The 14,695-nt window shown below is 51.1% G+C and overlaps 1 protein-coding gene across 2 annotated transcripts; it reads right to left on the bottom strand.

The window, feature by feature from the left end:
- Window positions 1-3,821: 3,821 nt before the first annotated feature.
- LOC142818195 (SLAM family member 8-like) lies at window positions 3,822-9,793 on the bottom strand. 2 transcript variants are annotated; one of them, XM_089772363.1, is made up of 5 exons: window positions 9,684-9,793; window positions 6,558-6,822; window positions 5,439-5,780; window positions 4,202-4,498; window positions 3,822-3,938 (listed from the first exon to the last, which is right to left on the bottom strand). In XM_089772363.1, the coding sequence occupies exons 2-5, from the start codon at window positions 6,814-6,816 to the stop codon at window positions 3,829-3,831; spliced, it is 1,008 nt and encodes a 335-aa protein (XP_089628489.1). In that variant the 5' UTR covers window positions 6,817-6,822; window positions 9,684-9,793; the 3' UTR covers window positions 3,822-3,828. The 2 variants fall into 2 exon arrangements, with proteins under 2 accessions (XP_089628489.1, XP_075763171.2); XM_075907056.2 differs by lacking the exon at window positions 9,684-9,793 and having other exon boundaries at window positions 6,558-7,090.
- Between the last annotated feature and the right edge of the window lie 4,902 nt (window positions 9,794-14,695).

The raw sequence follows: 14,695 nt of genomic DNA, 5'->3' as shown, positions 1-14,695 counted from the left end.
AGCCATCAGATCCCTGGCCAATTTACCCTCTGGATCTTACCCACAAATCACGCTGGGCCAATCCTTTAGAATCTATATCTAAAGGTTTATTATCACAAGAAAGAAAAGCATGAGAGTAAGGTTGTTAAAGAATAGTACGTTACATGCACCGAATCCCCCAGTCCTCGATGCAGGCTCTAGCAGAGATGTTACAGTTGCTGGTTTAAAAGTTCTTGTTGCACATCCTAGCATCAGGATGGGTTCACAGGTCTTCCGGGCTCCTCGATCCCTGCAATGCTGCCTCTGGGATGAAGTGCTGAGCTGAGAACCAAGATGGCGTCGACCATATGGCCTCTTTATACCTCCTTCCTGGCCTCTTCTTGGCTGCAGGAGATCACCTGGTCCTCAGCCTCTCTCTGCTGGCCGCTCTTAGGTGTCTGCCCTCATGCTTTAGGTGTGTCCTTGGCCCATTGAGTGCCATTGTCCCACAGGGCCTCGCTAATTAGCATGTCCATAGGCCCGGGCTCTGCCCACTGCTCAACCACATGCAGAGAAATATTCAGTATCCACACAGACTACAGATTCCTAACTACACACACAGACAACCACACAAATAGCTTACATAGGATTATCAGATAATAAGCTTCTATTCAGCACCTCACATGGCCCCCTTCTATACCATTCTTGGGGCCAACACCCCCACCTATGGGTGCATCAGTGATCTGGCTGCTCCCCTCAAGATCCAGTAACGTGACACTGGGTCTCACCGGAGCCGCCGCTGCTGCTACACGCTTCTCCCTCCAGGCACTGTGGCGTGCGCACAGAGTGGCCAGCCGGGAGCAGTCCAGGCACATGGCTCCCAACTAGCAAGAGCCGCATTTCTTTGAGCAAAGAGCCACATGCAGCTCAAGAGCCGCAGGTCGGCCACCTTGGTGTTGAACTATCGACCGTGTTCTAAGGGTTTGTCTACACGGGGAAGTGACTGGGCTAGTGTAACGCCCGATGTGAACACACTATGCCGGAACAGAAGTGACTTGAATCTGGTGTAAACATCTGCAGTTTATACACACAAGCAACCTGCTTACATGGCTGGGGAAACCTAGAGTGGCCTTAAAGTGAATGTATAGAATCATAGGACTGGAAGGGACCTCAAGAGGTCATCGAGTCCAGCCCCCACCCTCAAGGCAGGACCAAGCTCCGTCTACACCATCCCTGACAGATGTCTATCTAACCTGTTCTTAAATATCTCCAGAGAGGGAGATTCCACCACCTCCCTTGGAAATTTATTCCAATATTTGACCACCCTGACAGTTAGGAATTTTTTCCTAATGTCTAATCTAAACCTCCCTTGCTGCACTTTAAGCCCATTACTCCTTGTCCTGTCCTCAGTAACCAAGAGGAACACATTTTCTCCTTCCTCCTTGTGACACCCTTTTAGATATTTGAAAACCGCTATCATGTCCCCCCTTAATCTTCTTTTTTCCAAACTAAACAAGCCCAGTTCATGAAGCCTGGCTTCATAGGTCATGTTCTCTAGACCTTTAATCATTTTTGTCGCTCTTCTCTGTACCCTTTCCAATTTCTCCACATCTTTCTTGAAATGTGGCGCCCAGAACTGGACACAGTACTCCTGCTGAGGCCTAACTAGTGCAGAGTAGAGCGGCAGAATGACTTCACGAGTTTTGCTTACAACACACCTGTTGATACAACCTAGAATCATATTTGCTTTTTTTGCAACAGCATCACCCTGTTGACTCATATTCAACTTGTGGTCCACTATGACCCCTAGATCCCTTTCCGCCATGCTCCTTCCTAGACAGTCGCTTCCCATCTTGTATGTATGGAACTGATTGTTCCTTCCTAAGTGGAGCACTTTGCATTTCTCTTTATTAAACTTCATCCTGTTTACCTCTGACCATTTCTCTAACTTGCTAAGGTCATTTTGAATTATGTCCCTATCCTCCAAAGAAGTCGCAACCCCACCCAGTTTGGTATCATCTGCAAACTTAATAAGCGTACTCTCTATCCCAATATCTACATTATTGATGAAGATATTGAACAGTACGGGTCCCAAAACAGACCCTTGCGGAATTCCACTTGTTATCCCTTTCCAGCAGGATTTAGCATTTAGGATTTAGGATGTAACTAACGTCTACCCCCTTTTTTAGGCCCCTTGGTGAGGCCCGCATGGTACGACGGGCTCTTGGGGTACGTCTACACTACAGCGGCGCAGCCACGCCCCTGCAGTGCTGTAACGCTGAACATGGTACCGGCTGTTCTCCAGGTTTGCCGAGACCACAGGCTGAAACCCTCTGCCTTAGAGAGACCCAGGCGTCATTATGCAAATCAGAGTGCTTCACCCAATCAGAGAGCGGGGCTTTGAATATGCATCACTAGATGTGTGGGACAGGAACGGCACGGCTAATCCCAGCTGAGCAGAGTACTCCAGTGTTAAAGCTCTCTCGCATATTCCAGCGCTTTTATTTCTCTTTACCACGGAGAAATATCTCCGTTAGACAAAGCCTGTGCGGCCATTCTCCGACGAACAGGAGCATTTCGCTTGAGATTCGGGGCAGCAAGCTACAGCTGGGGGTGAAATCTAGACCCCACAGAAGTCATTGCCAAAACCCCCACTGACTTCACCGGGGCCAGGGTGTCTCTGATATGAGGAGTGTTAGTGTGTAGTAGGCAAGTTAAATATCGGTTAACTGACTAGTCGGTAAACTCATTGATTCTTATTGGTTACTTAACTATTCTATAGCCCCTGGGGGCGGAGCCAGCAGCCAGTGTGCTCCAGCCTCACTCTCGAGGAGCCCCCTCTCACTCCACACTTGCTGTCTCTGTATGAGAAGCAGCAGCAGGGGGCGCCAGGCAGGAGCTGGTCTGCAAGGGAAGCCAGTTTAAAAACAAGCTCCTCCCCTGGACCAGCTGCCTGTTGCCTTGTGCTGCTGCCTCTGATCAAGAGGCAGCGGTGTGGGGTGGCAGCAGCCCCTGTCTGTGGGGGTAGGGGGTGTCTGAGCTCCCAGCCCCAGCACAAGATGGAACTGAGCTGGGTTGCCAGCCCACCTGGCTCCTAATACACTTTAACTGCAGAGCCACAGTGGAGGGTAGGTCCTGGACCCAGGGTGAGCCAGGCCTGAGCTGAGTTACTGGCCAGCCTGCTAAAAAATTGACTGGCAAAAGGGGGGAGGGGAGGGAAATGCCTGTCGTCTAGAGCATTAACCTACACGCTTTTGCTTACTGGTTAATCAGTTCATCGACTTCACTGTTCCATCCCTAGTGTGGAGTCAAGTACAAAGTTAACCGATGAGCCTGGGCTCCTAGGATAACCCTCTTGATTACACGCAGCTCCTCCCTCCCCCCACTGAGGAGGCGGAAGCCAGTATGTGAGGGAACTGGCTTTGAAAATGGCTCCCACAGAGCCATCTGGTCCCCCCTGCTGCCTGCCACAGAGGCAGTGCAGTGGGGGGAGGTGGCTTCCATGCTGGCTACCCATGAGCACAGGGTCCCGTGGAGCCATCTGCCCTCCCCTATGCTGCTGCCTCTGAATCAGAGGCAGCAGCAAGGGGAAAAGGGAGCAGGCTCCTGCTCAGCCAACTGCCTCCTCCCTGCCTTTGATACAGCAGCAGCGCGGGGGAGGAGGGGCGGGAACAGGAGCTGGTGCTTGCCTTCCTTCTCTCCTCCCACCCCCATGTAAACATGTATCCACTGACAATTTCAGCAGAGACACATTTACACAATTAAACGCATTTTAACATCCCGGTCCATATCCCACTCCCCTGCTTCCCCATCAGCCCCACCCTTCTCGTGAGGTGTCTGGGATACGAGATTCTAGCCCAACCTCCGGCGTTAGGGCATTTTTCTGTGCAGCAGGTTCACAAGGACAATAGCGCAAATCTGGAGTCCCAAGAACACCCCCACAAAAATGGCTTTCCAGTGGCAAGGCCTGGGAGCTGTTCCTGTGAGGGAGAAAGAACAGAGGGTCAGGGGGATGGGACTTGCCTGCTGGCATCCATGCTCACACTCTGAATTCCCGCATTGCTGCCTACCAGAGCAGTGCACAGGAATGAAAAGCAGGCCTGCGGCCACTGTGTTTATCATTCTGCCCAGAGACCTGGTTCTCCTGTCAGTTACGCAGCAGTAAGTCGGGGGCAGACACGCTGATGCCAGCAGAGCTAGTATGAAGCCGGTCAGTGACCACTCACACCCGGGTGATACTCACTTGAGCTTTGGCAGATGCTCTGCAGGTCGGGAGAGATGCTTTTCTGGTCTGCAGGGTTGCTGGCCGTGCAGGTGAAGTTAGAGGCCAGGGGGTTGGGCGGCAGGGACAGCTGGAGGCTCCTGCCATCAGGGCTGAGCTGGTACCGGTCCTGATCGCCCAGGTCTCGCATTGGGCTCCCTCTCCTCCAGGAGATGTTAACCCTTTCCCCGCCAGGCACCAGGCACTGCAGGGTGATGTTGCACTTGGCTGCCGTGCTGGAGAGCGAGTGGCTCCTTATCTCCGGCACCGGCACAGGCTCTGCAATGCAAAGAAACAAATGAGAACAAAAGACTCTGGGGGGTGGATTCCGATTGGCACAGGGGACGTCTGCGCCGGGGGGAAACCAACCACCTGGCGGTGAGTCTCAGAGCTCGGCTCAGCCAAATGGGCCCAGCTATGGTGCTCAAAGGAGCAGTGGAGATGTTTCTGTGTGGGCTGAAGTTCCGGCCCCAAGACCCACTCCTGCGGCCAGACGACACCGTCTGGGCTCCAGCCCCAGTAGGAACATCCACGCTGCTATTTTGAGCTAAGTGACCAGGCTCCAAGTCTAGATGCTGCCTGGCAGTGGGCCCACTTTACACCTCTTGAAGGCCCCTTTTCACGGCCAGAATGGGCTGAAGGGTCAATGATATAAATGAGTGTCGCCCCAGCAGGCTGCTGCAAGCGATGGGCCAGTGCAAGACAGGCTGAAGCTATGAATGGTTTGCAGAGGGCTGGGCAGGGCTGGGAGAATGGGAGATGTGACCAGGGCTGCCTGTAAGCTGGGTGCTTGTGCAGCCACTCAGAAGGGATTCCAATGTGGCCCAGCTGATTAGCAACCCCCATAGCTCGGTTTGTGTGTCTATGGGTGCTGCAGACAACAAAATGTATTGTGCACATGAATGGGAAATTAGCACCCCCAACACCGTTCTGGCTATAGTGCCACACGATGCAGGCTAGATTTCCTGGAGGAAGGGTGGCAGTTATGCAGATCTGAGGGCTGGCTTACAGCCTCCTCCACTGCCGTGTGCAGGCGGGGCCGTCTCAAACCCAAAGGACCTGATTCCTCCATATGACACTGCAGTGCATCAGAGAGAGGCTCTTACCCACAGGGCCCTGTGCCCTGGCCACTGGGCTGTAGGGAAACACATTAACAGCCCAGCAAGACAATTTCACTTGTTAAAACTTGAGTTAAATATGATTTCTACCAGGCACTTACCATAGACCGTCAGGAGAAAGGCCTGATCCTCCACAATGGAGACTGTTGTCTTAATCCGGGCCTCATAAACGCCGCTGTCGCCCAGCTGCAGAGCCTTTATCCTCAGCGAGGTCACGTTGTACATTTCTAGCCGCTGCTGAAATCGATCTTTGGGATTGGGACGCTCAAATCCCGCCCTGGTGAACTCAGCCAGCTGATTCGTCTCACCCGTCCCAGCACCAAAGCTCCATTCGACTGTCCTCACCTTTCTCCCAGGGAATGGAACCACAGACAGCAAGACTGATCCCCCCAGAATCCCATTCACCTGGTGGTGGGGAGTCGGTGCTTGGGCTAATCCGGGATCTGAGAAACAGAGCCCAAGGGACCGAAGTTGTGGGGGGCAGGATTTGGCACTGACTTCCTCACTCGCTGCAGCACAAGCCAAGAGAACAAACCAATGGGTGCTCAGCCCGATCCCCAGCTGCAGGGTCTGGTTTTGGCCTCGGAGCTGACACTAGGGACTTTGACCCTTGGTGCTTCTAGCACAGCTATCAATGGGGCATCTTGGCGGGTACCTCACAATCATTCATGTGAGGCAGGGCTGTTGTGTCCACTGTGCAGGTGGGGAAACGGGGGCACAGAGCAACTGAGTGCCTCACCCACAGTCACACAGGGAGCGTGTGGCAGAGCCGGGAATTGCACCCTGGATTCCCAAGTCCTAAGCTAGTGCTGTAACCACTAGGAAACCCTCCCTCTCTGCTGCTTTTTCCCCCTCCCCTTGGGAACACAAAGCCCGACATCTCCATTTCTGTTCCTCCCAGCTCTGGGGACAAAACAGCCTCCAGATCCCTCCCCCACCCGTCTCAGGGGACAGAAACATCTCACCGCCCTGGCATCCAGTGCCAAGTGGGGGACTCGGCCTAGCAGTCGAATGTGGAAGGGAACCAGCTCTCAGAGTAAGGAGGGAGCCCAACACGCATTGGCCAGGCGCTGCTTGTGGTTATGCTGCTGTAAATCCAGAGTCACTTCACTGAGCTCAGTAGAGCAATCCTGGATTTGCACCAGTGTCAGTCTGGTTTCCAAGGTTCCCTATGGCACGAAGCTGCCACGTCTCACAGCCGTAACGGCCCCATCACTTACCTGGGGATCGGAAAGCCAGGGCCAGGAGGGCGAGCAAAGGGAGCCGAGTGTGGCCCATGCCCTCGCAACGGGGGAGATTCACTTCCTCGGAGCTTTGCTTCCTGTTGCTGGTGAGGAAGGCGCTGAGACGCCGATCACATCCACGCAGCAGCCACTTCTGACCACAAGGTACTGGGGTCACTTCCTCGCTCTCTGCCACAGGCCATCTCTCCTCCCTCCTGCTGAAGCACTTTACAAGCAGCAGCAACAGGAGCCCCATGGCTGCCTGAGAACAGAGGGGCTATTTTGCAGAGGGTGGAAACTGAGGCACGGTGAGCCTGGCTGCTGACCAGGCATAGTAGTGGAAAGGATGAGACCATCTCATCTGCCACTCTGATCTCAGGCAATGCCCCTACCCTGGCCTAAGACCAAGGACAGCTGCCAGAGGCGGGGAGGGAGGGGAAAGGTGGGGGCTCCCCGCCCTAAGCTCCAGACTTCAATTGGGGCTAGCCATGTTGTCATTCTCTCTCCCTACTCTGGGGAGTATAAGGAGTCTCCCATCCCTTCAGCCACTCATTGTGGTCTCAGGCGATGCTTTTCCCTTGGCCAAGGACAGCTACCCTGGGTGGATGAGGGGGGGTCCTTCCCGATGCTGCCGATTCCAATGGGGGCTAGCCGTGTTGTCATTCGTTCCCCCTGCTCTGGGGAACCCCCAGAATTCAGAGCCCTCTCCGGAAATCCCCCTTAGTCTCCTCTTTTCTAAGCTGAACAGTCCCCGTTTTTTAAATCTCTCTTCATATGGAACCTGTTCCAACCCCCTAACACTTTAGTTGCCCTTTTCTGAACCTTTTCCAATGCCAAGGTACCATTTTGTGAGTTGAGGTGACCACATCTGCACGGAGTATTCAAGATGTGGGCGTACCATGGATTCATACAGAGGCAATGAGATATTCTCCGCCTTATTCTCTATCCCTTTTTTAATGGTTACTAACATTGTTTGTTTTTTTGACTGCTCCTGCACATTGAGTGGATGTTTTCAGGGAACTCTCCACAGTGACTCCAAGATCTCTCTGGAGGGGTAAACAGCTATTTTAGTCCTCGTCATTTATTATGTGTAGCTCGGATTATTTTTTCAATGTGCATTACTTTGCACTTATCAATATTAAAATGTATTTGCCATTTTGTTGCCCCGGCACCTAGTTTTGTGACATCAGTGGCTCCATTAAGAGCGACCTGGAGGCAAGGAATGGAGTTGAGGGCTTGAAAATGCAGTGCTTCAGTGATGAGTGCTTTCGGCCTAGGATGACAGCTTGCTGTGCATGGGGACGGACAGGTGCAGGTCCCCAGGCAGGCAGCAATTCTTTGCTAGCCAAGCCAGCCCCTGCTCCCATTTAGCGGTACATTGCAATCATGCTCGTGTGACAGCTCTGGGCACTTGGTGAGCAAACAGGCCAGCCCAGGCCAAGGTCACAACCGCATCTCCCTGACAGCAGCAGCGCCTCTTGTCGCCGCGAGCCGGGGCCTTGCTCAGACACGCAGTGACTGGCCTGCAGGGCCCCATCAGCCCGATTCCCAGAGACGGTCGCCAAGGCTCCTTTGGAGCCCTCGACGAGAGCATCAGTTTCCGTCACGTGACCATTTCAAGGGGACACGGCATCCACTGGGCTTGAGCCCAGAATCCCTGCGTCATTCAGAAACCTAACGGAGAAAGTGTCTATTTGGTCCCCCGTGGGACAGGCTTCTGGAGAAAGCTAGATATATACGTCTGTCTGTCTGTCTGTCTGTCTGTCTCTCACACGCACACGCACAGAGTAGACATTCTTCTACAAAGGAATTTCACAAGCCAGCTACAGAGAGAGAGAGGAGAGAGAGGAATTGAGGTTCATTTGCAAATTTGACACTGTCTCTCCAGGCTTGAACAAAGACCTGAGCTGGATGGGCCATTATAAAAGCACCTTTCCTTACATTCAACATCCAACTGACATCCAAAGCTAAGTATGGGAACTCATTAGCACCGGCATCATCACTCTCAGGTGCTTCCCCCCCTTCTTTTTCTGTTATAAATTGCAAGGGTCCCCCCTTTTCTCTCCACGCTGCTCATCTGGGAAGTGGGTTTTGCCCACGAAAGCTCATGATGTTGCTTTTAAAGTTACAGACGGACACGGCGGCCCCCCTGAGACTGTCACACACACACGGCCTGGGCTGACTACACAGTGGCATGAGGCTGCTTCACACCCCCCCACGGACTGAGCTCCGTGCATCCCTGCATCCAACCCAGATCTTTGGGCCCCGCTGCAGACTGAAAAACATCTCTCCAAAGCCCAGCAGAGGCAGAGTGTGGCTAGGGCCATGCTAGGGGGGTTGGGAAGGAAAAGCCTTTCCCCGACCAGGCTACTGGACGCCTATGCTGCTGCTTAAACTCTGCTATTTTGTAGTCTCCTCTCGCCTTTTAAAGCCCTCATCATGACACCTGGCGGGCGCTGAGAGACACAAGCCTTCTGGGCCTGAGTCCTCCATTATCCGAGAGTTAACTCTGCCACCTAGCGGCACTGTGGTGGTATCTTTTGGTCAGGAGAAGTTTCTGCAGGACACAGTCAAGATTAAAGATATAACATCCCATCTTGCTTACGCAGCAACCTTTGGCCATCTCTTCCACAACTCTTACTAGCCGAGATCTGTCACTGAGCCACCCAAAAACCGGATCTTTACCGGCCTCAAGTAGATTTCAACCTGTAACTTTAGTCTTCAAGTCTGTAACTTTAAAAAAAAGTAGTCCTGTGGGACCTTGGAGAGTAACACAAATATATGGAGTATCATGAGCTTTTGTGGGCAAAACGCACCTCTTCAGATGAGCTGGAGAGGGGGAAATAAGGGAACCCAGAATTTATGACAGAAAAAAAATGTGGGGGAGAGAAAAAAAAGTTCCTGTCAATTATAGTGTCAGTGTCAATGAGTGGACTGGAAGTGTCCCATCTGTTTTTTCCCACTCCAGCTCATCTGAAGAAGTGGGTTTTGCCCACAAAAGCTCATGATACTCCATATATTTTTGTTAGTCTCCAAGTTGGCGCAGGACTACCCGTTGTTTTTACCAATACGGTCCAGCTAACCTCTGCATTACTATATTCTAAAACACTTACATTAAAGTACCTTTATATTTTAAACAAACGATTATCAACAATAAAAAAATAGCCCTTCAATTTTAGAAGCATCTTTTTCAACCTCCCGTCCGCCAGCACCCTCACTAAGGGATAGGTCGATAAGGAACCAGCTGGGACGTTTCAACCACTGCGCTTTGATATTAACTATCTTTATTACTCAAGGCTTTATGATGTCATCACGCCCTGTGATGGATTGGAGGAGTGAGGGCTTGTATTCGGTGACTAATGGGTTAAACTCAGGTAGTTAGGGGTGCTGACAGAAAGCCAGGAGACCCCCTGGAAAAAGATGTTGAAATTTCAATGGGAAGATAGACCTGGCTACTGTTTTCTTTGGGTGAGTTTTTAAAGCGAGGAGCTGGAGGAAACAAGATAAATCAAACCAGGCAGAACTACCATGCCTACAAGGAATACCGGGCATAGAAATGAACTGGACCTTGAAGTACCGATCGTGAGTAGACAGGAAAAATGTCTATTTTGTCATGATCAGGTTATTTACTTTGTTTTGTTGTTTGGTTAAGCTTCTCTGTGCTAAGACCATATGCCCTTTCCCCTTCACTGTATCTAAGGTGCCCCCAGAGATTCCTTCTTTCCTCTGTGTTTTAATCTGTTCTTTTCTCAGTCGCTCTGTAACACATAACAACCAAGTCTGCTTTCTCCAGTATATCTTGTTTGGTTTTGTTAATAAAATCACTTTTGTTAAGGCGGTGATTTGATTCTTGTGTCCTGGAAGGTCACAGGAGGGCTGTGTGTGACTGCCAAAGTCTGAGAAGTCAGCTATCAGGGACTGCAGCACCCCTCCCCTTCTGCCTCCCACACCCTGCACAGCCAGCAGGAGTCTCCCGGAGGGCAGCTCCAAAGTAGAGGGCAGGGGCAGCATGGCAGTGAGTGGAGGGCAACTGAAGTGCCAGTGTTTGAGAGAGGCTCCAAGATTGCTCTCACCTGTGAAAGGCTCCAAGATCTACCGGTAGATCCCGATCGACTGGTTGGTGACCACTGCTATAGAGGCAAGGTATTTAAGGTCTCTTGTGGGCCCCACCTCCTGCACTTGGAGTGCCAGTGGGGAACGGCCTTGACACCCCCAATACTGCAGAAGAGCCAAGACATCTTAGTGTAATCGACATGGACTTTGTGTTTGAGCTTTGCGGGCTTGTGAGTTTCACAAACCATTTGCGGTGGCTCTTGTGAAGCTCTCATGCTGAAGCACATGACTCAGAAGCAAGTAAGTACAGAGCTACCCGCGAGCATCCTTGTGACGCATTCGGCTACGGTACGGGCTGAAAGAATGATCATTTGCATCCAGCAGAGGACTTCAAAGCTCTTTATGGATATTAATTAACAACCTTTACATGAGCCTGGAGGGAAAGGAAACATCGCCCTTCCGCGTGTACGGATCTGACTTGTTTACATCACACTAGAAGCCAGGGCCAGAGCTATGAATGGAACCCAGGAGGTCTGGCTTTCATCCCCCCTCTCTAACCAACAGAGCAAGAGTGGGCAAGAATTTTCACAGGGGGGCCACCCCTAGAGTTTGGTAAATGGTCACGGGCAGTGTTTTTGTACTACAGTAATGGTGGGGGTGCAGGATCTAGGACAGAGTTTGGGTACAGGAGGGAGATCCAGGCAGGGGACCGGGATGCAGGATGGAGTGCGGGGTCTGGGAGAGAGTTTGGATGCAGGAGGGGGTTCTACCCAGGAGCAGAAGTGAAGGGGGATACAAGGTCTGGAAGGGGGTTTGGGTGCAGGAGGAGGTTGTATCCCTTTGGCAGGAGTGGAGGGGGAGCAGGGTCTGGAAAGGGGGTTGGGTACAGAAGGGGGTTCTAACCTGGGGCAGCGGGTTCGGGAGCAGGCTCTGGGAGGAAGTTTGGTTACAACTGGACCCTGCCCACATCTGCAAGCACCATCCCTGCAGCTCCCATTGGTGGGAACACGGCAGGCAGGAGGCAACGTGCTTGCACACCCTGCTGGCCACAGGACATTAGTAGCCTGAAGGGTCCCAGCAGGCCAGATCCAAATGTTTGGCCAGACAGATTGGACCCACAGGCCGTATTTTGCCCACCCCTGCAACAGAGCATAGAGACCCAATACAACCATGGGAAGACAAGAAGAGAATGAATCCTGAAGTTGTCTGGGGTTAAGCTGGAGACCCAGCTAGGGAGGGAACTGGATACACAGTGGCCTGTCTCTACCCATCAAGAGTCACCACCTAACCTAACAATAACCCTTTGTCCAGGTTTGGTTCCTTCCACCATGGCTGGCCCTCTAGACCAGGCAAACTGTGTCCTCACCCAGGGCACCATAGCCGGGGGGATCTCCAGGGCGCTCAGACTTTCCATCGTTGGTACTGCGCAGAGGTCAGGGTGAAAAGTCCCCATTCAGAGATTAGAGAGATAATGCAGGGATTAGAATCCAGGAGAGGGGATGCCCCAGAGGGAGGGATCACAACAGGTAATCCTCATGTGATCCCTCCCCTGTCACCCACCTCCAGAGAAACAGAGACTAGGGACACCATTGCTACCCATCCTAGCTAATAGCCATTGATGGACATAACCTCCATTCATCTAACTAGCTCTTTTGAACCCTGTTAAAGTTCTAGTCTTCACAACATCCTCTGGCAAGGAGTTCCACAGGTTGACTGTGCACTGAGCGAAGAAAAGCTTCCTTTTGTTTGTTTTAAACCTGCTGTCTATTAATTTCATTTGGTGACCCCTAGTGCTTTTATTGTGGGAATAAGTAAATAACTTTTCCTTATTCACTTTCTCCATAGCTGTCATGATTTTATATACCTCTTTTATATCCCCCCTTAATCTCCTCTTTTCTAAGATGAAAAGTCCAAGTCTTTTTAATCTCTCTTCATGTGGGACCCATTCCAAACCCCTCATCATTTTTGTTTCCCTTTTCTGAACCTTTTCCAATGCCAATATATATTTTTGGAGATGAAGCGACCATGTCTGTAAGCAGTATTCAAGATGTGGGCGTACTATGGTCTTATACAGAGTCAATAAGACATTCTCTGTCTTATTCTCCATCCCTTTTTTAATGACTCCTAACATTCTATTTGCTTTTTTAACTACCCCTGCACACTGAGTGGATGTTTGAAGAAAACTCTCCACAATGACTCTAAGATCTTTTTCTTGAGTAGCTGTAGCTAAATTAGTCCCCATCATATTGTATTTATAGATCTTTTTAAAATTCTTCACAGTCTGCTTTGGTCTTAACTAACTTGAGCAGTTTGGTATCATCTGCAAATTTTGCCATCTCATTGTTTACCCCTTTCTCTAGATCATTTATAAATAAGTTGAATAGGATGGATCCCAGGAAAGATCCTTGGGAGACCCCACCACTTACCTCTCTCCACTCAGCAAACTATTCCTACCCTTTGTTTCCTGTCTTTTAACCAGTCATCAATCCACAAAAGGACTTTCCCTTTTATCCCATGACAACTTATTTTACTTAAGAGCCTTTGGTGAGGGACCTTGTCAAAGGCTTTTAGGAAATCCAAGTATACTATATCCACTGGATCCCCCTTGTCCACATGTTTGTTAACCCCCTCAAAAAACTCTAGCAGATTAGGAAGGCATGATTTCCCTTTACTGAAACCCTGTTGACTTTCCTCCAACAAATTATATTTGTCCATGTGTCTGACGATTTTATTCTTCACTATAGTTTCAACTAATTTGCCCAGTACTGATATTAGACTTACTGGTCACCTCCAGAGCCCTTTTTAAATATTGGAGTCATGTTAGCTATCTACCAGTCATTAGGTATGGAAGCTGATTTAAACGATAGGATACAAACCACATCTCCTTCGACATCTGCAGTGTGGTTTTGCATTTCACTGGAGACTTGGGGGAGCAAGCTACACTTGGGGGTGAAATCTAGACCCCACAGAAGTCATTGCCAAAACCCCCACTGACGTCACTGCAATCAGAGTGTCCCCTGTATGAGGAACGTGAGTGTGTAGTAGGCATGTTAAATATCGGTTAACTGAATAGTCAAGTAAACTCACAAATTCTTACTGGTTTCTTGACTATTCTATAGTTCCTGTGGGCGGGGCCGGCAGCCAGAGGGTTCCAGCCTCACTGCCAAGTAGCCCGTGCCACTCCACACTTGCTGCCTCTGTATCAGAAGCAGCAGCAGGGGAAGCCAGGTAGGAGCTGGCCTGTGAGAGGAGCCACTTTAAAAACTAACTCCCCTAGTGAACCAGCTGCCGGTTGCCCTGTGCTTCAGCAGCGCGGGGTGGCAGCAGTCCGTCTGGGGGGAGGGGGGATGTCTGAACTCCTGGACCTGGCACGAGCCAGAACTGAGCCAGGTTGCCTGCCTGCCCACCCAGCTCCTACTACACTTTAAATGCAAAACAGCAGTGGGGGTAGGTTCTGAATCCAGGATGAGCCAGGACTGAGCTGACTTGTGGGCCAGCCTGCTAAAAAATTGACTGGCAAAAGGGGGAGGGGAGGGAAATGCCTGTTGTCTAGAGCATTAACCTACACGCTTTTGCTTATTGGTTAATCAGTTAATCGACTTCACTGTTCTATCCCTAGTGTGGAGTCAAGACAAAATTAACCGATGAGCCTGGGCTCCTAGGATAACCCTCTTGGTTACTCGCAGTCCCTCCCTCCCCCCACTGTCTCTCTATTTAGGAGGCAGAAGCCGGTATGTGAGGGAACTGGCTTTTAAAATGGCTCCCACAGAGCCATCTGATCCCCCCTGCTGCCCGCCACAGAGGCAGTGAAGTGGGGGGGAGCTGGCTTCCAAGCTGGCTACCTGTGAACACCTGAATCAGAGGCAGCAGCAAGGGGAAAACGGCGCAGGTTCCTGCTCAGCCAACTGCCTCCTCCCTGCCTTTGATACAGTGGCATCGGGGGGGGAGGGGGTGAAAACGGGAGCTGGTGCTTGCCTTCCTTCTCTCCCTCCCCTCCGCCCCTGCTGTAAACATGTATCCACTGGCAATTTCAGCAGATACACATTTACACAATTAAACGCATTTTAACATCCCGGTCCATA

The sequence above is a fragment of the Pelodiscus sinensis genome, chromosome 22 (genome assembly GCF_052426305.1).
Source record: "Pelodiscus sinensis isolate ZL-2025 chromosome 22, ASM5242630v1, whole genome shotgun sequence".
NCBI lineage: Eukaryota > Metazoa > Chordata > Testudines > Trionychidae > Pelodiscus > Pelodiscus sinensis.
Note: the sequence above shows the minus strand (reverse complement) of the source record. Positions and strands in the feature narration are given on the sequence as shown.

Bases quoted from the DNA above. Each gene is read 5' to 3' on its own strand.
- LOC142818195 (XM_089772363.1), bottom strand. From the start codon at position 6,816: ATGGGGCTCCTGTTGCTGCTGCTTGTAAAGTGCTTCAGCAGGAGGGAG. The intron at 4,499-5,438 runs GTAAGTGCCTGG...TTTGCATTGCAG, and splicing joins CTTTCTCCTGACGGTCTATG to AGCCTGTGCCGGTGCCGGAG. The intron at 3,939-4,201 runs GTGAGTATCACC...TCTCCCTCACAG, and splicing joins GAGCATCTGCCAAAGCTCAA to GAACAGCTCCCAGGCCTTGC.